Source organism: Sphaerodactylus townsendi, linkage group LG01 (assembly GCF_021028975.2).
Source record: "Sphaerodactylus townsendi isolate TG3544 linkage group LG01, MPM_Stown_v2.3, whole genome shotgun sequence".
NCBI lineage: Eukaryota > Metazoa > Chordata > Lepidosauria > Squamata > Sphaerodactylidae > Sphaerodactylus > Sphaerodactylus townsendi.
The window spans coordinates 38822472-38848626 of NC_059425.1; the positions used below are offsets into that span (position 1 = coordinate 38822472).

Below are 26155 nucleotides of genomic sequence, written 5' to 3' on the forward strand. Positions count from 1 at the left end.
ACTAAGTTACAATACAGGACAGTTACTTTGCCCCTCAGTGTCCCTACTGCCCCTTTGACAGAGGAAGATGCATCCCAGAGGTCACAGCATCTGTGTTAAGTGACTGAACCTAGATAGAACAAAGGAACATTCCACCTTTTAAAATTTCTGTCTGCTCAGGTGAATACCACCTCCTCCAATCCTGAGTTAGGAATCCTGCCCTCTGGAGATACTCTGCCAATGAACCTGCATCTCTCCCCATCCCATCAGTTTTTAATGATGCCCATTTATCTCCTCCTTTGGCAGGTAGGCCAAATGGGCTGTTTTCCCACTGAAATCCAGTTCCTGTTTTCCCTGACTCACCCTCTCTTGGGGTTGGGGGAGACAGTTGCTACAGTTTCAGGGTTCCTGATCATAACAAGACTAACTTGGATAAAGAATATCATTGTACTATTAACTGCACACCTGTACCTGACATCTTCAAATCCTCTGCCATTTTCCAGGATGACACAAATGGACAAGAGAGCAATGACTGTAGGCATTGCCCAGCCTTTTAAAGGAGAGGGAAAGGACTGTGCTGTGGGAAGGGATCTGGTATTCACTCAGCTGAATGGAGAATACCTGAAGTCTCTCTATTCCAGCTTGTTTGTGGATGTTGTGTTTGTCTTATTTATGAAAACAGCCTCTCTTAACAAATATGTACTACAGTCTACATTTCACAGTGGATCAAACAAAGACTAATAAATCCCCTCTCAACAGCCAGTATACTAATTTTGATCAACTGAAAATCACTTTGGGGACATCTGCATATGAAAGGCATGCCAATTGTGTGCAGACTGCAATGACAGCTGCATTCCACAACCCATTTACCCAACAGTGATGCTTCTTAAAGTGAGTGGATTTATTTGCATGTGGTGGGGTTGCCAAATCTGGGTTCAGAAATTCTGGACGTTTGAGGGAGGAGCTTGGAATGGTGGGCTTTAGGAAAGGGAGGGCCCAATAGCACACCTGCAAACATGATGCCCCCCCATTGCACCCTGTGCCCAGAATTGCACCCCTGGGGAGGGGCAGAGCGGAAGGGTGCTGGCAATCTTTTGCCTACCTCGTTAGTGGGTGGACAGGCAGGCAGCAGGTGGAGGCTGGTGGGTGGAGGTGCAGGAGGAGGAGGTGGTGGCAGCAGGCATTGCAAAACAGCTCTTATGGGGGGAAGGGGCAGCCAATGCGCCCCCCATGTGACACTTGCAAATGGCACCTGAGGCACCAGCCTCCTCTGTCCACCTGTAGGTATCCCACTGGGAGAGACCTCAGTGGGGTATAATGCCACCTTCCAAAGCTGCCATTTTCATCAAGAGAAGTAGAATAATTGTTTTAAACAAACAAACAAACAAACAAACAAACAAATAAACAAATAAATAAATAAGCTATGTATGTAGTCTGGAAATCAGTTGTGATTCCAGGAGATTTCCATCTCCCTTTTGGAGGTTGGCAACAATATTATGTGGATATGCATATTGTCTTTTCTGGACATGTTCTGAGCTGTGCTTTCCTGGGTTTTGCTACAAAATTGGCAATTTTGTTTTTCAGAGATAATACAGAAGAAAGCAGGGAGAGGCAGCTATTAGCATGAGAGTTCAGTCCTTCTTCAAGCTCTTCCTCTCTGCCCTCCACCAAATTCTTAACCCCAAGGGTCCCTCCCATTCTGGTGTACTGCATTCACTCCCCTGCATGAGGCAAGATGTAGGCAAATAACTTTTTGACACATAACACTTATGTTCCCACAACAGAGATTTTTATTCCCAATGCTGAGTTCTTACTACAAGGAAAAAGGCATGACTGGAACATTTTACACAACAGGTTGGACCCTGAAGGCATTTTATGGATGAAAATGCCATGCAGGATATATATCATTTGAACAACTCTCTTCCCTGAACTGGCTCAAAGGACATATGAAAACAGCTGACTTGTTTAATTAAGCATGGAACTGTCCTGATTACATGTTCAGTTGGGACAGATACATGATTTTAAGATGAGGAATGCAGAGATGACACACTTCCTCCCTCTATACATGCCAGTACCTGACACCATCTTGCCCCTTCTTATTAAGCAAGCAGGAATTTTCTGACTTTCTAAATTTTACCTGCCTTGGCTCTTTCTCTACAGCTATTAGCCGGTTATATTTATTTCTGTACCACGCAGCTGATTTCTTAGACATAAAGCAATGGCAGATCTAAGATTCCCAGCAAACCTAGAGTAAGTTGTCCTGCCCTTTTAATAGAAGCTTAATGGGATGTTATTTTCCAGGTGATATTATTCACTTCCATGCCATAAAAACTTTCAACTACCCATTCCCTTTAACAGATCAGGACAATTTTGTCCAGGTCTGTTAGAAATGCTAACAGAAGCACACAGAGGTGTAGCAAGGGGGGAAAGCGCCCAGTGCACTGGTGCATCCTCCGTCCTTGCCCCACCCTGGAACACCCCCGTCCCAGAATGCCCCCGCCCCACCCTGGAAAGCCCTTGCCACACCCCCACAGGGGCGCACCCCCGGTGTGTCCGGCACCCCCCGCTGGAGCTACACCTCTGGAACAACATCAGTTTTTCCAGTTGGCATTAAATAGATCCAAAAATGGTCAAAGGATTAGGTGATGCAGATCCATGTGGCTCATTTTATTAATTCGGATGAATTTTCTGACCTTTCTTTCCTATAAATTATTCCAAGAACAATATGATCCAGGAGTCTGATCAAGGTAATATAGTTATCAGGACAAGGACTTTAAACAACTCAGGAGCACAATTTATACAGGTCTCCTTCCATTCTGTCCTCCCAATAACTGATGAAGGTAGGTTAGGCTGAGAGTATATAGCCACCCAGAAAGGTCTCCCAGCAAACTCTCATGGCAGAGTTGGGATTTGAACTTGGCTCTCCCAGGTCCTATTCCAAGAGTCTAATTACTATCTCATACAAGCAACATCTATTCAGGAAGAAGAGGAAGATTTATACCTCACTTTTCTCAACCGAAAGGAATCTCAAAGCAACTTACAAACTTCTTCTCTTCTTCTCCCCACAACAGACACCTTGTGCAGCAGGTGGGGCTAAGAGAGTTCAGAGAGAATTGTGACTTGCCTAAACTTCAGTTTAGAGTCCACCACTCAACCTCTACACTACGTAGACATTTAAATAATGAAACAAAAGACTGCTTTCTAATTAACAATGTGACTTTAGCCTATATATTGAAATATTATAAATCACGAGCCTATGCATATTTACTCAGACACAAACTTTATGGCAATCAGCGGGGCTTACTCACAATTAAATGTCGCCTAGGATTACAGCACAATACAGTCCAGGGTTAGTCAGGCCTATTAATTTCAATCAGGCTTTAGTCCAAGTTATTGAGTTTACGATTGTGACATGATCCTATGCATGTAAAGTCCATTCAGTGAGTCTTATTTCCCTGCAAGTGTACACCTAGGATTGCAGGCTATAACACTATGCATGCTTACTGGGAGTAATTCCCATTTAGCCCAGTGGGCCTTCTGTGTAATCATGTATTGAATGTGGCAGTTAGTCTATCTCTTTCAAAGTTATCCTATTAATTAGATGGGTGTGTGTGTGCGGACTCTTTGGAATGGAGATCACGTTGATCATTATTTTGCAACAATAATTCTTAGAAAGCAAAGTTCTGTTTGTCTCAGCCCTGAAGAGTCTGGCAATAGTGTGTATCCATGGAAACAAGTCAGTCAAGCAGACAAAAGACAAGTCAGGTGCTTTTTAAACCCTCCTTTATATCAAGAGGATAAACTCTTTAAATGGATGACACCTACAGATTCTTTTGCATTTTCCATTTATCCAGTGACTGGTGAATTCAAAATTACCTGGAGAGAGGAGATTACATTTTAGAAATCCTTCTTTCATATTGGGCACAATTTGGACAAGATTGTTTCTCTCCTATTGATTTATACGGGAGAGCTGGTCATGTCCTTAAAGCTCAGTTAAATAAATGAACAGGACATCAAATGTGCTCAGCTCCGATGGCAGCATTCCCATAGTTAGGAAGTATACCAACATAACACTGATTAGCAAGCACAGGGTTATATCAAAAGGGAATGCACAGAATAAGGCTGGAGCTACATTAGATTTAATTATAAAATATTTTTATCCCACTTCCCTCTCCACTGGAGAAAGTGGCTAACAAAGAAACACCAAAATATAATTTATCAACCAACAAATCACAACAATATAATTGTTCTCTCTGATTTCTACTGGTGTCTGTCCAAATGTCACCAAAGAATCCTGGATACTGTAATTAAGATGAGAATATTAAAAATTCTCTGTAAGATCACTAGCAACTTCAAATAACTTAGAAGGGTACCGGTATATATAGCTGCTGGCCATAGCATTGTAAGGCTGCAATATTAGCTATTTCTACCTGGAAGTACACACCATCAAAACCAGCAGGCTTTACTTCTGAGTAAATGTGCACAGGGCTGCATATTAGTTTCGATGGTATGCCAAGAGTAGGAATTATTTCATGCTCTCCAACATTTCCCAGACAAAAATAGGAATACTCTTGGGTAATTGTAACCTCTCTTGCTATTTCCATACGAAGGATCATTGCCTGAGAATGTCCCCCCTGACTAAACACACACACACACACACGCATCCATGCACACATACTAATATATCTGATAGTCAACACAACCCCATTTGTGGATACTTTAATCTGCTGATTGGTGCCACACTGACAGAAGGAAAATTGTTCTCCAAACTTGACGAACCCCCTATCAGGTTTTCAGAAAAAAACTGAGATGTTTAAAAGTTTTTCCCAACCCATCCCTATAAAAATAGAACATAGGTGATCAGAGCAGAAGGGAATAGGATTTCGTCATGGTTAAGGGGATAAAGGAGTGTCCAGTTGTCCAATAAGTGGTTTGCCCATGGAGGGAGAGAAGTAATGGATCCCATCTCTTGCTGATCCTCACTTTTGTATTTGCATGTACATATACATACAGGTATATTTTCTAAAGCCCCTTCTCTGCCAAATGTATGTTCCGTTAATTTTCTCTTGCTTCTGAAATGTTGGGATATAGTGTAAACGTTTTCTTTAAAAAATTAAATACTAAAATCTCTCAGTGAATCTGGCTATACAGAATAGCTGCCATTCAGATACAGTTGGTATAATTCACTGGGTTGAATCTAGTTTTGCAGATGAAGAAAGGAAGATGTCCTCTTTGACCACTTAAAAAGTCCATGCTGAGAATCATGGGAACTGCAGGTACAAAAACCATGTGGCATGGGGTCTATAGCATGGAGGAGAATTAAGCATAATTTTAGTGGAAAAGCTGCTGGATCCACCTCAGTATCTGGAGAGGCAGTCAGTTAAGATAAGATGGGTGGGAAGCCATGAGCTGGCATTTTATGACATGTGTTTGTCATTGTATGCATATGAAATAAATATAAATGCTCTGGAATCAACATAAAGCCTTCCCACTCAGAGATCAGATGAGTTCTAGAACTGTGTAAGAAAGGGATGAAAGTTGGATAGATTCTATTACATAGGTTTATGATGTTTAAAAGTCATCTTCAAAAAACCCTCAGTATAAGGACAGGGAGTCTCTTTGGTAAATAAGGTCACCTGGAGAATGTATTTCAAACATGCTGGAACAAAGGGTTAGCTTACTCTGAAAAGCACAACCTCTGATTCTAAGTGCATTCAAGTTGGTTCCATAATTAATATATAAACAAAGAATATTCTGTTTCCATATAAACACCTTCAACAACTCTTTTTAAAAGAGGTAGGGAAGTCCAGCAGCAGCACTGCTGATATAATTTGCAAGTGTGGTATTTGTCTGGAGGAAATGAACTTTTCTGCAATGGGAAGAAACAAATGCAGCCAAGAGAATCTGAAGGCACTGTGTTTTTGCCAGACACTGACAAGCTGCAGTTCTCCCAAGGCTTCTGATGGAGTAATGACATAAAGAACTGCATCCCTTTATTTTCAGTACGATGATGGCCTGGACTAAGTTTTATAAATAGTAGAATGCGTCAGTCACATGAATGACACAGCTAAAAAATCACGTTCTGCTAGGGAAAGTATCACAACAGTATCTCTGGCGACAGAGAGGTTTATGCAGGTCCCATTTAACCAAGAGGTGAGAAGATTCAGAGGTACACTCACCTGGGATGGTTCCCTTTTGAGGAGAGAGCATAGGGGAACTGTAGAGTTTTTGTAGGATTCACTTCATTTACAAATCTGCAGGGAGAGTACAGGGAGGCAGAGATACTCCTATAGGGCAACACATATGTCCCACATTCAGTTCCCAGCAAGAGAGATCCTGTACCACCAAGATGCTTCAGTCAACTCACTGCATTGTCTGCTTCTCTCTATCACTTTCAGCATCTCAACTGCTGTTTTTTTTCACTCACACACACTTCTGCCCTCTACTTTCAACTTTGGTGGTTGTGGGGCATCATCTCTTCAAAGCCCTGATAGATTTCTAGCCATAATCATTTCCTAGCACACCGTCCTTGAATAATACTCCCATTCCTTTTACCATGAGCTTTGTTCTCCCTCAGGTAACAAACTTTAGGCCAAGCCTATAATATAGACTGATTCCCAGGAATCAGAATCCAAGGTAGCGACAGTACTATCTCATAATCTAGTTCAGAGGTAATCCGTGGCTCCATGTGCTGGAAAAGTGGTTTGAATAGTTTAATTGGGACCCCTTCTTCCCCCTTTGGGAAGGTTTTATTAGAGATTTTATTGCTGACGCTGTTTTTATATGTTAACCGCTGTTTTTATTTTAAATGGGTTTTAATTACTTGTTGTTTAATTATGTTGTTCACCGCCCTGAGCCCTTTGGGGGTAGAGCGGTATTAAAAACTCAAAAATAAATGAAATACACACACTTCTATTCTGCTTTTCAAGCCAGAAGGATCCCTGAGGTAACATATATAAAAATGGTTAAAATTAAATAAAAGAAAGAATAATTTTTAAAGGGGATTCACTGGAAATGTTTTGAGGCTGGAAAATGTTTTTCGAACTAAAGGGGTTGAGGGAGGTACTGTACTTCCATCTGTTTTGTATTTGTAAGGCTTTCACAGCTGGAATCACTAGGATGTTGTGGGTTTTCCAGGTCGTATGGCTGTGAACACAACCATACAACCTGGAATACCCACCACATCCAAGGTGGCATTTCTTCCTCTTGGGTCAGGAAGATCAGAACTAAATAATACTGTTATTATTCTTGAATGGGTGCAAGCCACAAAAGGCTAAGCCTTTACCTAGATAGTCCATCTTGCCCAGGTACCATGGGACAATGGGAGAAGTCCCAACTCTGAGAACAAAGGCACTGACAGAATTTTAAATGCTGCAGCCTCAAAACTCACCACCCTATCCTAGGCCCCTTCTGCACACACAAAATAATGCGTTTTCAAACCACTTTCACAACTGTTTGCAAGTGGATTTTGCTGTTCTGCACAGCTTCAAAGAGCACTGAAAGCAGTTTAAAAGTGCATTATTCTGCATGTGCGGAATGAGTCCTAGAAACCGCATAGTTTTGAAAACTAGTGTTGAAGACTGCATGTCTTCACTGCTTGTTTCTATCCTTGTTCAGCCTGACACTTTACACACCATGGGTACTCTTTGCAGTTGTTTAATAACCTTTCTGGTATTTTGAATGCCCAGAGCCTGATCTTTGTAAATACACCATGTCTTCTGGATTCCATTTTTGAAAGAGAGATAAAGAAGAAGAGTTGGATTGATATCTGCCTTTCTCTCCTGTAAGGAGACTCAAAGGGGCTTACAATCTCGTTTCCCTCCCTCCCTCCCCCCCCCACCCACTCAACAAACACCCTGTGAGGTGGGTGGGGTTGAGAGAGCTCCGAAGAACTGTGACTCGACCAGGATCACTCAGCCGGCATGCGTTGGAGTGCACAGGCTAATCTGGTTCACCAGATAAGCCTCCACAACTCAAGTGGCAGAGCGGGAATCAAACCCAGTTCTCCAGATTTGAGTGCACCTGTTCTTAACCACTATACCACGCTGGCTCTAAAGAAGAGGGGCAGTTGTTGGGCTCTGCATTCCTGAAGCTAGTACCAGCGAAGCAGGGGACATGCCAACTAAGCGGAGCCTATAAATGGCAACACAGACACAGGGTGCGAAATGTACAAACCTGTTTTGTAGGAGATACTCTTTTATATTTGTTGGTGGCAGTGGTGACTTACCCAAAGAGAAGTTGGTAACCCCTGGGAATAAGGGAAAGAGGCAGGCTCGCTGGACATAAACCCGAGGCGGCTGTGGGAGTTTTCTGAGCTCCCTCACCAAGAGGGAATAGCACTTATGAGACTGTTTTCTCACAAGACCCTACTTTACAATACAGGTTTATAGGTCAATCAATCCCATAAAGATTTAAACCAACATTCAAACTTTTCCCGAGCTGTAGATGCTGCTGTGAGGAAATCAACTGTAAATTGCTTTGAGTGGACGACAGAAAAACAATACGTACCTATTTTAAACAATGAACAAAGGGATATGCTGGAACAAAACTTATGCTGTGGCAGAGATAAACTTGGCTTTTTCATTTTGAAATGAACTAGAATGAAATAGAGATGTCTAATGAGTGTGTTTTCCTAGTAAATCTCCTGTATGGAAGTGCATAGGTTATCTGTCTTTGTCTGTCAAAACAAGCTAGCTAAAATAAATGTGTTCGGACCAATCCAGATGGTATCAATTAGAGAAGGTTTGAGAAGAATGACCAATGATAGCAAGGGAGCAGCTGAACAGGTGATCTTGCTTCTGCCCTGCTCCTTTTCAAGTGCCAAAATAGGGTGAGTGGAAGGGAGGGGGGTGGTTCAGCACTTGAAAAACACACAGCGTGGGGGAATGAGATCATGTAGTCTTGATGGGCTTTGGATTGGGCTGTGCAGCATTTTCAAGTAGCTAAATTCTTCTCCAAAATAGCATGGGTGTCTGTGGATTAGAACCTTGGATACTGGAATGTCTAGTTTGGCTCTTATTTAATCATGTTATGTTCTGTAGTAAATACAAGTAGGCTGTTGCTTCTCTTTATCTTCTAAATATTTTAATATTTATTTTTAGGAGCATGCATCTGCAAAAGGGGTGACATAACCATGTTTAAATATTTGAAGGGATGTCATGTCGAAGAGGGAGCAAGCTTGTTTTCTAATGCCTCAGAGACTAAGACACGAAGTAATGGATTCAAGGTGAAGGAAAAGAGATTCCACCTAAACATTAGAAAGAACTTCCTGACCGTCAGGGCTGTTCGACAGTGGAATTCACTGCCTCGGAGAGTGGTGGAGTCTCCTTCTTTGGAGGATTTTAAACAAAGGCTGGATCAGCATATGTCGGGAGTGCTTTGATTGTGCGTTCCTGCATTGCAGGGGGTTGTACTTGATGGCCCTTTTGGTCTCTTCCAACTCTATGATTCTATGAACAATGACAAACAGCTGTTAAGAGAGAAGTACTGGAAGATAACCAACAGGAACCATAACTTTGTAGTCCCCAGTTAAAACACGTACAAAGGAACAGGTTTCATCCAATCACCACTCTACTATGGAAGCTCCCTGGGTGGCCATGGCCAATCACACCCTCTCAGCCTTACCTACCTCAGGCCCCAGGGTTTGTTGTGAGGATAAAATGAAGGCCAGGAGAATGACACAAGGTAGGAAGTAAATAAATCAATACATATACGTCCTTTAATAATCCCCGCTGTCCTCACCACCACAAGAACCCTTTTAATATCAACAATGCGTTCTTACACACAGCTGAGGACTCGCAGAATCCCTAATAGGGCTCCCTCCCAAACAGGCTTGAAATCTTTTGTGACAGCTCATGAAGAGGAGACTTTGGGACTTACCCCTCAGCATTCGAACCCAGAACTCAGCGAACCATTTAAAACAGGATAAGTTTAGAAGCATGGAAAGGGGCGTGTGTGTCTGCAGAACACTTTCCCCCTCTCCTCTCCTTTCACGCTGCCCAAACTTTCCCTCTCCCCGCCCGCCACCCCGCGAAGCGGCAACATCCCAGCAACAAAACCCTCCGCCATCCAACCACTCCTTCCTTGCCGAATAATAGGGGAGGGGGGGGAGGCGAAGAAGGCGGGGGTTTGGCCTCCCCAGCTTCTTTCTAATTGGTAGCCCCCCTTTCTTTCCCTTCCTCATTGGGTGCTCCGCTTGTCCCTCCGCCGCCGGAGTCCAAGCGCCAGGCTCGGCTTCTACCCTCCTCACTGCAAGTTGCGCGGCCGCCTTGTGTGACTCAACAGGGCGTGGAGGAGGCGGCGGCGGCTCCCCGCGGCATCACCCCGGCTCTTCCAGCGGCGGCTGCAGCTGCGCAGCCTCCCTCCTCCTCCTCCTTCTCCTCCTCTCTTGCCTGGCTGCCTGCCTTCCTTCTGCTTCCCACCCCGCCCGCGCTAGGCAGCCCCAGCCTTTTTTCCCTTGCTCGGCAGTCGCTCTCATTGTTCCTGCCAGCAAGCCTCCAGCAGCAGCAGCAGCAACCATGGACGACCCAGACCAATCGCCTCTGGTCTCTTCCTCCACGGCCACAGCAGCGGAGCAGGATCGGTGGCAGCCGCCTCAGAAGCCCCTTTTCCAGTATCAGTTCGTGAGAGATCCCGAAGAGGAGGAGGAGGACGAGGAGGAGGAGGAAGAAGAAGAAGAAGTGGACGACGAGCGGCTGGAAGTGCGGGAGAGAAAGCCGGCAGCCCCGGCGGCCGGCCCCGCCCCGTCTCTGCTGGATCTGGGCGCCTCCGGGGAGCGGCCCCCAGTGCCCCCCCAGCCGGCCTGGACCAGCCACCCCTTCACCTCCTCCTCCTCGCCTCCTCTTGCTGCGGCCACCGAGTCTCCCCCGCCGGAGGAAAAGCCCAAGGAACCACCCCGCAGCGCCCCACAGCCGCCGCCGCCCCCGCCCCGCGACGAGCCCCCCGCCATCCCCCCTCGCAGCGCCCCTCCGCCCCCCAAGAGGGAAGAGCCCCCCGCCCCCACTAGCAAGACCACCGCATCAGGCTCTCCTGGTGAGTGGGGAGGGGTCGCCCTAAGTGGGGGGGGGACGTGTGGGGGCTGAGGGACTGACTTTTAGGGCAAGCGCATGTGTGTGGGGTGGGGGTCTGTGGTGGGAAGGAGGGCTGTTAGGGAAGGGGCTTGGCAGTCAAAGTCTTAGGGTTACGTTGTAGGGCGAAAGCTGGGGAGAGTGAGGGGGGACCCTGAATTGGGGGGCCTGGCCCAGCAGACGTCAATGGGGAAAAGGGTGTGTGAAGGAACAGGTGGAAGCAGGGATCTTGGAAGGGCGAAGGATTGTTCTGCAGTTTTGGGGTTCCGCTGGGTTTTGGGGCTGAGTTTCGAGGGAGTCGTGGTCGCAGGGATAGAGGCGAGGCATTGAGATGTGCTAATCGTGGGTCGTGGCTTGGGGTTAGGAAACCACGGCGAGGACTTCAAGGATGTCGTGGCCGAGAAGAAGGGAGTGGCTGCGACTGTGCATGAGGGGAGGGGATTTAGGGCGAGTCACTTCTCTGGCATGATGGACCGAGGCCACTTTTAGTGGGCGTGGCTCCATAGAGATGTGGGGAGTCTGGAAGGTGATGTGTTGGGAATGAAGTGAGGCCCCTGCCAGTTATAAGCTTCTGCATCAAACTCCTCAGTCCAAGCGCAGTCCAAGCGCATATTCCCCTAAGGGGAAAGGGAATAAGAGGGTACACATGCGCTTGGAGTGAGGAGTTTGATGCAGGATCGTATAACTGGCAGGGACATGTTACATGCTACATCGCCCCATGCGCTGAACAATAGTGCGCTGCAAAGACAGAGTTTCGCCTTTGTGTGCGGAGACGGGCCCCCACCTCTCGCGCTTGATACAGTTTGTCTGCAGGGCTTCAAATGCCAACAGTGGGGAAAAAAACCGAGGGTGTTACAGGAATAGTTCCTGTCTGCTCCAGCGGGGTGGTGCAGTAGGGAGCTCTGGGAGGAATTTTTGTGCTCGCAGATGGTGGGTGGGGTGGCTGCCATTTTTTCCCCCTTTCGACTTTTCGATACTGTCAGCTTCATTAGCGAGGAATGCGAGAATCTGGTGCTTTTCACAGTCTGGTGCTCCTCTTTTTATGCACCGCTTCTTTTCTGCCCCTCCTTTAGAAAATTCTTTTCACCCCTTTGTTTTCCAGCAGATTAATCTGCTAGGAAATGTGGTGGTTCTTTGATATTATCAAGAAGGGAATTAAAGGGTGTGTGAGTGTGCGTAGAACTCCCCAGTTTGCTGCTTGCCTTTTAAGCTGTGTAGCGCTACTTATCTTTTATTCTCCGCAAGGCAGTTTGAAGCTTCTCACCCCTCTATAGTCTATTGTCACAGAGAGCCCGCCTTCCCTGTGCTCCTACTGGGTCAGGATATATGAGTGATGGCTGTGGTCCTCCTATGGCGGCAGTGTGTGGAGCGAGGACCGCCCTTCCCCTGTTCAGAGCTAGTAAACTGGCCCGGCTCTACGTCACCGCCCAGCTTCAACACTAGACGGACTATTATACAGAATTTTTTAAAACTTCTGCACCATCAGAAATCCCAAGGCAGCTAACAAGATCTGTAGAATATCAGTACAGATGAAAGCTTAGCTGCGTTGTAAAAACACAAGTGTCAGGAACGTCATTCTATTCACTTATTCATAGGGAGACGTGCTGAGCATTATCTTCAGAAGAATAAGAGGGAATCACATGAATTTAACAAGAAGCAGTTGCTGCACAATAGTAATGCAGTTAAATTTCCACCAAGTTCCCTGATGCAATTAATAATAGTAATGCAATTAAATTTCCCACCAAGTTCCCTGATTCCCTGAAATGAATGTTTTTAAAGATTAAAAACAAGTATGAAACAGCTGGAGCCTCTAAGTGATACTTTCATACCTCTTTCTTTAACAGAGCCATTATGATTGCAGATAGAGAAGCTTGTTGTTGTGTAGATAACTTTAGTTTAAAGCATATGTGTGTGCTGTGGGGAGGTTCCTGTGGTTATGAAAACCTTACTTATTATGAAAACCTTACTTATTTTCACACGTAGCTCTCTGTGTGTGTTCTTTAGTAGTGGTGTGTACCAAAAATATGAAGCGTGATAATATGCTGTATTGAATTGGGACAAAAGGAAATGAACAGAAAGAAGTGGTAGAACAGAAATGTCCTCATGCAATCAATTGAGATCAGTTGCTATTGTAAACATACTTGATTAATCTTAAACAAAAGTTAAAAACTTGATACCTTCAGACAGAGGGCACAAAAAGAGCACATGAAACAGGATTAATTGGTAATGACTGACAACTCAGTCGGAAGACTTATGGGGCTGCTTGAAATAGCAGCTGGTGACAAACACTATTTAGTGCCATTTGATTTCATGTAAGTTGCCTTTCCCATCTCTATGGCTGGTAAGCACTCTCCATTTTTGAAAAGTCACCCTGTGCACAACTTTCTAACCCTCCTTATTTGTCCTTCTTGTACCTTTGCTTCTCTGGTTCCTCTGCTGTTCCTTTCACTGGCTTCCTCAACTACCCTATAGTTTCAGAGGGTAGCAGTTCTGGTCTGCAGTAAGAATAGCTGGTTTTGAGTCCAGTGGCACCTTAGAGACCAAAAAGATTTTGGGGCATATTTTTTGAGTCTGAACTCCCTTTGTCAAATAGGAAGGTACCTTATGTTCTCCAACTAACTCTTATTTCTTTTACATTTTCCCCTACTTTTCGATTGCTCTTTCATGTCACCTTTGCCAGTGAGTCTGCCACCAGTGTTTTAAGCTCAAGATTTGCACCACTATCTCTCCTTTCCTTTTTGTTGCTCCATGTCATTGGAATGCCCTCTCTCCCCTTGACATCTGGTTTGTTTTGTTCATAATTGCCAGGAAGTGATAGACTCCTCCCTTTTGCTTAACCCTTTCCCATATTGATTTACTTCCTTCCTCTAGCCTTTCCATTTTGTGATTCTTTTGCTGTGTATTATTTACTTATTTAGATGATAACCCAGCTAGTAGGGACTGCTCAGTTTCAATATTTATAACAAATATTTTAACAGGATTAATAAATAGCTCATTTAAGCTGGTAATCTATGGCAAATAAGAATTGCCCCAGGTGATTAGGCAAGGATACTTTTTGTATACTGGAAGAGACTTAGAAGAGTTAGTCTTCTTTCAAACTATGGATAGGAGAGCTATTTATGCAAAGGAGCAAAAATTCTGGACTGTACCATTTGACTCTATAAATGTAGATGTGTTCTCCCCCCCCCCCCCACACACACCGAGAAGCAGTTCACATGTATTTAACAAACACAGCTGAATAGGTTATGTTAAACTTGTCTTTCTGATATTGGAGTTCTGCTTCCAGAAATTGTTTCACATGGGGAAACTGTAAAAAATTTGACCCTGTCCTTTAATCTTAAGTGGTACAGTCTACAATTTGACTTCCTTATTTGCACAGTATGTAAAATTACACCGTATTTCTCCAGTAACTTAAGTATGTTTGGGCATGTGCACTTCTGCAGATATTTTTGAACTGGTTGCACAGTAGGAAAGCTTAATTTCTGACAGAATTGTTGCCAATATATAATCATTCAGTGTGTTTGTAGAACACAGTCTTTTTCAAAATCTTTGTTTAACAGGAAATTAAGGTTTTTATTACTTAAATATGTCCAGTTTTATTGTGCTATGTTCAATCTTCATATTTATGTGCACTACTTAAAAGTGACTCCTGCTTTTCCAAATATTTGCCTCCACATGAAAAATGAACATAGCCCAATAAAATTAGACATGTTTTAGTATTAAATAGCTTAATTTCTTGTTTGACAGAACAAATAATTTGGAAAGGTTTGAGATCTTCAGTAGAGTGTTGTCTTACACACGCAGCCTTCGTGCCTTGCATGACAATTGGGGCTTGACTGATTTGGGCTGTGGTTTCTGCTGAAAATACTTTGGCTCTGTTTGTGATAAACATGCATGCAACAACATTTGAACTCTTCTAATCTTATACTTCTTGCTGACTATTTGTCAGATAGCTGATGCTAGTGTACTCGTGGCACGTATTTGGGCTGGTGCACGGAGTTGAAAGATTGCTGCCTGCGCATGGATTGCCATTATAGTCCAGGGTTTCTGCTGCATCCCCAGTGGGAGTTTGAATCAGCTTACAATCCTGAAATGTTTTTGATTGGAACTTCTGCACCAAAAGCTGATGCTAAAATGATTGTATCCCAGTCAACAGCTTTATATTAGAGCTATATTTATCTTAGAATTAATAGAATCAAATTAGTTTCATGCTTTAGGTATAGGTAGCAGTTGAGTTTTGATATTGTGTTTCTGAATAATTTGCCCTGTTGGAGAAGATTTTTAGTTTGTTTATTTAAAACATTTATATGCTACCTTTCCATCCAGCTCAGGATCCCAAAGCCAGAGTGATGGTGAATGTTTAGCACAAGGTTGCTATTATTCTGTGTTTAGAAGTAGAAGAAAGGTTTGGATTTATTCCCCCCCCCCCTTTCTCTCCTGCAAGGAGACTCAAAGGGGTTTACAGTCTCCTTTCCCTCCCACAACAAACACCCTATGAGGTAGGTAGGGCTGAGAGAGCTCTGAAGATCTGTGCCTAGCCCAAGGTCACCCAGCTGGCATGTGTTGGAGTGCACAAGCTAATCTGGTTCACCAGATAAGCCTCCAAAGCTCAAGTGGCACAGTGGGGAATCAAACACGCATCTCCAGATTAGAGTGCACCTGCGCTTAACCACTACACCACGCTGGCTCTCAGTTGATACTGTACCAGAAATCAAAAAACCTAAGGAGACTATATAATTGGGAAGAGTTTTGCTAAAAATTGGCTTGCTGTGGGTAAACACTGGTGCTTGTATGTTTTTAATTGGATGCATGGGGCTTGTGTTCATTCTTTTGACATAGCCTCCTAATATGTAACTAAACTCTTTCTTTGGAAGCAGTCATCCACCCTCTGAACCTAACAATGTTTTAGAAAATCTCATATTCAGCACTTGGCAAAAAAAATGTGCAAGTTAAGGAAGTCTGCATTTTTAAATTTATAGGGTCATTTTGCATTCAGCTACCAAAGTATTTAGAATGTTGTTACAAGAACTGAGGCTATGACCATGTGAGGAGGGACAAGTTGCTAAAATATTATTCATAGAACTCCCCGCTGACTGCCTGTCATTGAGCTACCAGGGGAGGACCGCAGCTTAGTGGCAGAATGCATGACATGCATAGGAAGAGCTTAGATGCTGTCTCTGGCGTCTCCAATTTTAAAAAAGCTTTCTGGTAGCAGGTGCTGGTAGCGGGTACCTTCTGCCAATCTGAATCAGTAGTACTCAGCTAGAAGGGGTGTAACTTGTTCTGTATAAGGTAACCTCTTATGGGTATATTTGTCAGCCTTGTCTCTGAAGTTGTGAGTAGAAATTCATTACTTTAAAAACAAAAGGGGAGATTCCTGGGATTCTTTGCTGGATCCTAGATTTTTGTAAGTGCATAGCTATCTAGGGGATAGATAGAACACACTCAACCACAGTTTAGGTTTTACAGTCCACAAAATAGAATTGTCTCCCTGAATTGTACTAAAGTTTTCCTTGTAGGGAGGCAACTTTCTTTATTTTCCTGATAGTAGTTTTATTTGTGCTTTGAATATTAAGTGAGGGTATGGTTTTTCAGCCCTTTAGTAGAATGTCAGGAAAATGCTTTTGAGCGAGGTTCCCAAGTGTTTACTAGAATGTCACTAGAAATTTTTCTGAAACTCCTGTCTGTTATTCCATTTCTTAAGCTGTTGATTTAAGGTTGCAAAAATGGTTGGCATTTCAAGTAGCCAGTTCTGAACTTCTGGAAACCTGGGATGTTCCCTACATCAGGCTGTATCTCAAGACTTCCAAAGCATCACCAAGCTATTTTCATAAAAGAAATATAGACCTGGGTGTCATCTGCATAGTGGTGACAGCCTAATCCAGAATCATGAATGATTTCCCTTGAGGGCTTTAATAGAGATAAAACAACACAGAGCATAAGATTGAGCTGTGCAGAATTTCACAGGACAAGTCCTGCGCTGCTGACAACTGGTCTCCCAACAATAACCCTGAGTCCTGTCTGCAAATAACAAACCAATGCAAAACATATCACTTAATCTACTTCCAAAAGCCTCAGCAAGATGGAATGGTCCAAAATATCAAAGGCAACTAATAATTTCAGTAAGAGCCACAAAGAGGCATGGCCCTTGGCTAGGTTTAAGTTGAGATAATCAGTTAAAGCCAGGGCACCATCTCCATCCCGTAGCCTGGCCTGAAACCAGACTGAAAGGGATCTAGAACATATGAGTTATGTGAAGACCTGGAGTTGTTTTGCAACTGCTGTGTTATCTTAACCAGAAAGGCAGATCAAAGAGGTAGTGCTGGTTTTTGTTTTAACTTAATGGACAGATGAGTGCATGTTCTAATGACTGAGGAAGGGCACTCTGAAGCTGTGATTGATTTGTGATGGCAATCAGAAACTCTTCATTATGATCTTTACACTCTAGGTCTCCAAATTGTCCCATTATTTCTGTTTCCTCACCCGCAAGCGTCTCTGCAGCCTCACCTGTTTCTGCAATCCCATCTTCCAGCTATCCTCCATCTCTTTCTGCATCCATTTGTTCTTCTTAAGAACAAGCCCTGGTGAATCAGACTAGTGATCCATCCAGTCCAGCCTCACACAGTGGCCAGCCAGTTCCTCTGGAGGTCCAACAACAGGCCATAGAGACTGAGGCCTTCTTCTGATGTAGCCTCCTGGCATTAAGAGGTTCCCTGTAGTCACCATGGCTAGTTGCCACTGATAGACCCATCCTTCATGAATCTGCCTAATCCCCTTTTAAAGCTTCTATGCCTGTGGGCATACTACATCCTCTGGCAGCAAATACTATATTTTGATCACTTGCTGTGTATAGAAGTATTTCCTTTTTCTGTCCTGAATCTAATGTCCATCAGATTCATTGGGTTCTGTCAAGTTCTAGTATTTTGGAAAAGGGAGAAAAAGTTCTTGCTTTACCTTTTCCCCTGCTTTCCTCCTTGCTCAGTTAATTGACATTTATTAAAGAAGATTGCCCTTCTCCTGGCCATTCACAGCTCTGAAGGTGTCTCAGATGTTGGTGGGGCTGTATAGTGGCTGTCTGACTGCAGAAGGTTGGAGGAGCTGGTCCCAACTCTGCCAGGTGCTCTAAGTCTGGGGGGTGGGGGTGGAGAATACTGATGATGTGACTCACATTTTGTTGGGGTTGAACAGAACATAGATGCTCTCATGAAGAAAGAAGGGCAAATAATGGGCACAAACAATTGCACTATGAGGGTGTGATGACAAATAGATGAAGAAGAAACCACAAATTCTGTGTAGGCCTGCTTGTAAGGAGATTGAATTATAGTCAACACAATGTATACTTAATGCATAGTCAATAGATATTCATACCGATTTACCATGTGTTTCTGCTTCTTATGGGAATGGGTACTTTATTACAATTGCTGCAGCAGACCGGCACAACTTCTGTAGTCTTTAATAAAGGAAGTTAATGGGGGTTGTGATGTTTATATTTTTGGTTATAACAGATTGTTTCCCACTTATAAGGATTTATGAATTACTTTTGGAAACTGGCTTTCTTCATGTGTATGCTTAATCTTTTTCTTTTGGGTATGTATTTCCTTCAGGAGATGTATGACTCTGAAGGATTTGAGACATACTGTATAAACATAGGGAAGAAAATAAATGCACACACTCAAAGAGCATAGATATCAGCAATATGAAGTCCTGTCCCTCACCAAATAAAAGAAGTTTAAATAGTCTTAACAGGATGTTAATGAAAGCATACTCTTGTTTCACATAAAGATATTACTTCATTCAGTTGAGGTGCGATGGCGAGAATTGTATGCTTCTGCATTAGAATATAGTCCTGAATGGATATGAGAATTATCATCCATTTTTACTCACTGCCTTTGTCAAAACCATTATTTTGTCCATTATTGAACATGGTATTTTGATACAAGAGCATTTGTGCCGAAATTTATTTTTACTTTCAAACGGATGGGGGAACAGGGTCAGATAGGCACTAGGACCCAGGTGGAGCATTCTGCAATGAAGAAAGTCTGGCATGCTTTGTTCTGTAGTGGAGGAATATACAGTCTACTAACATCTTTTACAGTATCAAATTAGTAAAGTGCCTTTTAGAAGCATACAAGTGCTTTAAAAGTTAAATTAATTTCAAATGTCCTGGGTCTTCACCGTGATTGTATATTTACCCAATAATCTCCATTCATTTGCTAGAAATAATAGTGTCCTAAATTCAGAACTTCATTATCAAAGATACAGGGAGAGAAACGGTTCAAATATTCTTTTAAAAAAACTAAATGCTTTGGCCTGGCTGAAAACTCAGCTCTTGTCTGTTCCTAGATGATAAATTTAGAGGGTGGCACAAGGAGAAATTGCTTTTTTATCAGGGTGTGCAAAACACATCTAGTTACTATCAATTTAATTTTTTCCTTTAACTGACTTGATGGACCACCCCCCTTCCCCAATCCTGTCTGATTCCTTGTACACAAAAAATTTAGCATGTTGGGGAAGAGGTTCCAGTCTTGTATGTCAGACTTCTGCTTGACTTGCTTGTTTTCTGTGTACAGAAGTACACTTGGCCATGTGAACTCCCATTCTCCATAGACACAAGACAGGTTACACAGAGTGAATCAAACACCATCAACAGGGTAGGACGACCAATAAATAAAGCAATAAGGCTGAAAATGAAGCTGAAACAACTTAAGCAATAATATAACATGTGGAGCAACACAGAATTTACAAAGTGGGATTGAACATACAGTGACAGAGTGTACCTATTGTACACAATAATATATAGTATAGTACTAGTCCAGGGGTAGGGAACCTGCGGCTCTCCAGATGTTCAGGAACTACAATTCCCATCAGCCCCTACCAGCATGGCCAATTGGCCATGCTGACAGAGGCTGATGGGAATTGTAGTTCCTGAACATCTGGAGAGCCGCAGGTTCCCTACCCCTGGACTAGTCCCTTTGTTGAAGCATCTTTATGTGATATTTTGACTACATTTGAGTTTTTATTAGATTGTCACACTGGTCAAACAAGTAGTTAAATAGTATCAATTGGCTGTCCATAATATTGAAATTAGAAAAACAAAGTTAACTCTTATCTGGTGAACCAGATGTGTTTCTGCGCTCCTGCATTCCTGCTGGGTGACCTTGTGCTAGTCACAGTTCTTTGGAACTCTCTCAGCTCCACCTACCTCACAAGATGTCTGTCGTGGGGAGAGGAAGGGAAAGGAGCTTGTAAGCCACCTTGAGTCTCCTTACAGAAGAGAATGGTGGGGTATAAACCCAAACTCTTCTTCTGACTGAAACAGTGAAATCCACTGAAGGAGTGAGCTGTGACTCATGAAAGCTCATATCCTGTCAGGAATTTTGTTGTTCTTGAAGGTGCTGCTGGACTCTTGCTCTTTTATATTGCTACATCTGTCTCCACTTACAATACAACAAATAACCAATCTATTTCTGTAAACAGGGAAAGGGTCAAACTTTTCAGAATGAAGAAAGAGCACATAAAATATTTCTGTAATGTTAATGTTTTAAAAGTTAACAAACATTTGACCTTTTCAAATGACTGGCAATAGTTTTCACTGTAAAACCACTTGAATCATAGGAAAGATGAAATTTAAATGCATGTACATATTGTGTGTATGCATATTAAAAATAAAATGGGTAACATTATTGGTTTGATAAGGTATGTCTAACAAAGGTGGGTCCAATGCATGAAACTGATTCAATAGTTTAAACAGCATGGAGCCTTTTGAGAAGCCAACGTTTCCATTCTTAAGCTTACTTATTATGCAGGGGAAGAAGTGGGGTCAGTATGTAGACTAGATCCTCTTTTCCTTTTGGATGATTCTTAACTTTAAAAAAAGGAGATTAATTATTTCTGCATGAGTCCATGAACTTTAATATGTATTCTTTTAAGCATGTGTACTTGGGAAATTCTGTTGTAATAAGTGAGAGTACTTCTTATGAAACAAAATTAGGACCAGGCTGTATGCTTGGAAATGGCTCATTTGGTTGAAATTTCATTCTGTAGCTGCTGAGGTAGGGTTTTGGAGAAAATCATACTTTCAACTGCCGTTAAAGGGCACTGTTCAGTCCTGGTGTTGTAACCTATGAACAACTGAAGGTACTTGGTAGTCAAGACTCTTGGTCTGTCTGGCCCAGTACTGCCTGCTGTGGTTGTCAGTGGTTCTTCAAGATCTTGGGCTGAAGTTTTTCCCAGCCTTGCTATCTGACATGCTTTAATATGAGATGCCAAGAATTAAATTTGGGGCCTTCTGTGTGGAAATATGTTCTTTGTCGCTGAAACTTGGTCCCTGCTGGACTTACTACAGTTCTGCAGAGCTTGTAAGATTGAATTGTTCCTCCAGGCCTATGGTTGAGGTCAGTGAAGGTTTCCAGCTATTTGGCTTCCCCTTCTCACCCCATTTTTAAAAAGCATTGCAAATTTATTGTTAATTCCTTCCCTGTATTGAGCTTGGTACCTCTTGTTTCCCTCTGCTGTCCCACTATGAGAATATTGGCACAAGTGAAGTTTTAATGGTTTTAGTAATATATAACTGTGTAACTTTTAATTGTAAATTTGAAATTTTAACTGAGTTTTGACCTGTCCTGAGCCTGGCTGGTTGGGAAAGGTTGGTCTGGGAAGTGAAATAAATAACTACTCTTCTCTGTTAGTAGTTCAGCTCTAACTTACCTGAGGGCTCAATTACACATTATGCTATGCCAACAGGAAGTGGCAGCCATATTGCAGCCGTGAGTCCACAGTGACAGTTCCTATGTAGAAGGCCCAATTCAGATCTGAACTGCAGTACAAAGGGGAGAGGGAACTCCTACACCCATGACATTTTGGGAGATGAAACAGCCTGGGGAATCAGAGCAAATAACATAAGCCCTGGCCTGTTTTGGCTTTTGAAAGCGGTACTGGGGAAAAGACATCAGGCCCCTCCCCTGCAGTGTGGTCCGAATTGAGTTCCTGCTGCACTTTTACACGAGTTCTCTCCAGGGACTTGCAATATGGTTACCAATCTTCATTGGCAACTTGTATAATGTGTAATTTGGCCCTGAATGGTTAAGTGTCTCTAATGGTTAAGTGTCATTTAAAACTGATGAATACCCAGTTAAGATATGCCAGAACGTCCTCTTTCATCTCTCCTGTCATAGGGTTCCGCTCTTTGATAGCCTCCCGGAAATCCCCTCTACAGCTGCTGCTCTGGTGGGTGGGGTGGGTTTAATGTTATGATTTTTAAAATTATCATTCTTTGTTTTTGTATTGGTATGTTTTATTATTCTGATTTTATTGTGAGCCACCTGGAGACTTTTATATTATTATTCCTGAAGCCTAAGAGGGTTTCAGAATCATGGTTGGACCTTTGAAATTATTCTTTTGTTGTAGAGGTTACTGGTTGATAAAATAGCTAATCCAGTAACAATTCAGTGAATTGCTACTTGACAAGAACTTTTTAGCACAAGAGGGATTAACGATCCAAAATTTGTACTTTTCTATGATAATTTTAGCAACTAAGCTTGGATCCTATTAACAAGTTCCTCTGTCCTAGATTTCCTCCCTTGCTAAAACTTTGTTTACACAAGGGCCCACTGAAAACCATTGATCTTGCATGAACATGTTTTTAGCAGAAGAAGCATGTGTTACCAGCCCCCCTATTCACATGCTCCCAGATAGAGACTTTCTACCACACACATAACTCTGTGGCAGAATACAATCCCAGTTAACTGCAGTGGTAGCGTCTCTGAACAGAGGATCCTGTGGCCTGATAAATTCTGTGGTGTTAGAACCTGGGTGGGTGATAGGTTGGAGCAAAAGTAGGCCTTTTCAGGACTTTTGAGAATGAGCATGGTATAGTGGTTAAGAGTGGTGGACTCTAATCTGGAGAACCGGGTTCAATTCTCCACAATTATTCCACATGAGGAAGAGTTGGATTTATATCCCCCTTTCTCTCCTGTAGGAAACTCAAAAAGGCTTACAAACTCCTTGCCCTTCCCCCCTCGCAACAAACACCCTGTGAGGTAGGTGGGGCTGAGAGAGCTCGGAAGAACTGTGACTAACCCAAGGTCACCCAGCTTGCGTGTGTTGGAGTGCACAAGCTAATCTGAATTCCCCAGATAAGCCTCCACAGCTCAAGCGGCAGGGCAGGGGAACCAAACCGGGTTCCTCCAGATTAGAGTACACCTGCTCTTAACCACTATGCCACTGCTGCTCCTGCTAAGCCTGCTAAGTGCCCTTTGGCCAGTCACAGTTCTCCCAGAACATTCTCAGTCCCACTTTCCTCACAAGAGACCTGTTGAGGGGGAAGAGAAGGCAACTGTAAACTGCTTTGAGACTCCTTATGGTAAAGAAAAATGGGGAATAAAAGCCAGCACCTCTTCTTTCTGGAATCAGCTGACCTCTGTCAATATAAGTTGGACATGAGGTGGGAATGAAGTGTAGACATGGTGGGAGGCTTGTGGCAGTAAACTTATTTAGTCAGGATTAGCAAACCAGAAGTAAAAAGTCAATGCAATGAATTATTTGGTCGATATTCAAAATGCGCTATGTAAAGTTGATATGGGGCTGCAAACTTTTATTAGTTTTAACTGCTTAAGTTAGTGAAACTTTATTTATAACTAGCGGGGCCTGGCCACGCGTTGCTGTGGCAATTGTCCTTCTCATCACAGTTCGCAACCCACACAGATGTCCATGCAGGTCCAGTGACATGCAGCATAGCCTTTTGGGGTGGTCAAATGGAATCCCTCTTTCCCTTTTTAATTCACATTGTTATATGGTGGTGTCTTGTTTTTTTAGTATAAGGTAACTCTTTCCATTCCACAACGGAACTGTCCAGAGTGCGAATCCCGCTGTCCATGAGGCTGGTTGACACGCACAGTCCTGGCTTGGGTAAGGCAGAACTGGGGCAAGGAGGCTATCCCAATCAGGCAGCAGAGGCAGGGTGGTGCGGCGTTCAGATCGAGGCCAGCTCCCTGGGTTCTTAAAGGGCCATGTGCAAAAGAAACGGAGCCAGTAGTGTTGGTTCGCCCCCACCCCGCGGATTTTCTTAGAAGAAAAAGGCAAACTCCAGCTTGCTTTTAGTAAAAGAGAGCTGTGGCGAATATGGGTGAGGAAGTGGGCAAGTGGTGGTTGGATGTGAGGGAGGGCAGAGTGAGGTGTGTGAGGATGAGCCAGATGTATATGAGAGTATGTGTGTTGTGTGGTAGCAGTGGGTGAGGCACAGAGAGTGAAAGTTACCTGCGTGTGAGGGGGGGGGAGACCCCACCTGATGTCTCACATGGCAAAGTGTGTATGTGCTTCACTTCCACTCGTATTACCTAGCAGTATTACCTACCTACTGTTTTACCTGCTCATCTCTGGCCATCTGCACGAACATTCTAAGGGCATACCAAGCCCTCAGGCCACAGACATGCTGCACGAACATTCTAAGGGTGACAGTTAAACACAGCCAGCTTCATAGCCAGGTGCGCCAGGAAAAAGACATTTTACCTGGTTCAGGTATGGACTTTTGGCGATTTGAAGGTCCGATTACCTGCCTGCAACAGGGAGGAATGTCATGTGAAAATTTGGGGGCGATCTATCCAGCCGTTTCGGCGTTAGGGCATGACTAACAAAGTCACTGTTAGCTTTTTACATATATACAGATGAGTATGCTGTTCTCATACCAGATGGTGGATTTTAATTAAGGTAAAAGTGAATTAGAATTTCATCCACTTGGATGTCAAAAGTAAACTGTGCTAAACAAAACCACATTAATGTACATGTCTGTTTTGTTCTCTCTTAATAAGGCAGTAGATTAGTAGTGAGTTGAAGAGTTGAAGCGACAATTCAGCAATTCTGCTGGCAACTGTGACTTGGTAGCTGCAACCATAAAATACAGAATTCAAATACTCTTTAGCGATGGAGTCTGCTGCTTTTTACCAAATTTTGCATGAAGGAGCAGTAAAGTATTTATGACAAGACCTGTGTCACATCTTACATCCTGTAGATATGCATTCATTTATTTTATTCATATAGGCTTGGGGCAGTATGATTTTGCTTCACATATGCACATTGTTATTCTTTTTAACTATGTCTCTTCCTTCAAGAATTAGAGGCAAACAGAATGCTAGTGGTCCTTAATTCTCAGTTGTTTAACTTGGGAACCTGAGCAGTGCTGTAATCCGATCGCTTTGTGTAGCTTAATACTTGTATAGATCAAAGACAGGATCCATTTTGTGCTGGTTGCTTTAGAAAGCAGGGACGTTGTAAATCATGTTTCAAAGCATCTCCTGTGTTTTTTTGCTTTGTCATTTATAAATTAGACAAACTGTTCATCTAACAAACTTTTTATGTTGTATATAATCTAACTTCACACATCCCTAAAAGTTGAAAAATATTAACAAGCTAGTGGGTATTTCAAAGCAAATTCTAAATTAGCATACTTTACTTTCAACTTAACGCTTAGAATAGAAGATTCGTTAATGTTGCTGCTTTAGGTAGATTTAGTAAGAAATGAACATATAAAGCTGCCCCATAATTTTCCAGATTATTGGTCAGTCAAATTCATTGTTGTGGACTTTGGTCCCAGCTCTCCATAGTCTCAAGTGAGGTTTTTCTCATCCCTTACTGCTTTATCCTTTTAACTGGAATTGCCAAAGATTGAATCTGGGACCGTCTTCATGCAATTGGAATGGATGCTCTCCCACACAGCCATAACTCCTCCCTAACCCAGAACCATTCTGGAGAAGTTTGCACATTTTACATGAGCGGTGGCTTCCATGCAGACGTGTGTGCATTTAAGGTTATCTTGTTCCTTTCATCATGTCCATGTGGGTGGTACATCACTAAATGGAAGCCATGGAATGCTTTTTGATGACACTTGGCCTCTTTGGAGACAAGCAGGTTTGGGAGTCAAAGAGTGGGAGGAAAGAACCACACAGAATCCAGCAGGTGTAGGAATATGTTCACGTTAGGTATTAACATTCAGCTTTGTAATGCTTATCACCTATCTCTTCAGTAATTTTACACATGTTCTGGCATGTACATACTCAGGATTACTTTCCCATCATTAACAGTGTGACTCATTAAAGAGCCTGTCATAATTTTCCTGC

At 43.0% G+C, this 26155-nt stretch overlaps 1 protein-coding gene across 4 annotated transcripts in view; it reads left to right on the plus strand.

The window, feature by feature from the left end:
- The first annotated feature begins 10193 nt into the window (after nucleotides 1–10193).
- The window catches only part of RTN4 (reticulon 4), a 57877-nt gene continuing 41915 nt past the window's right edge, over nucleotides 10194–26155 (plus strand). The window contains exon 1 of one of the 4 annotated variants that reach the window (XM_048518510.1): nucleotides 10194–11010. In XM_048518510.1, the coding sequence (XP_048374467.1) occupies nucleotides 10497–11010 (514 nt within the window). In that variant the 5' untranslated portion in view covers nucleotides 10194–10496. The remainder of the gene's footprint in view (nucleotides 11011–26155) is intronic. The other 3 variants (XM_048518519.1, XM_048518528.1, XM_048518535.1) reach the window with 3 other exon arrangements.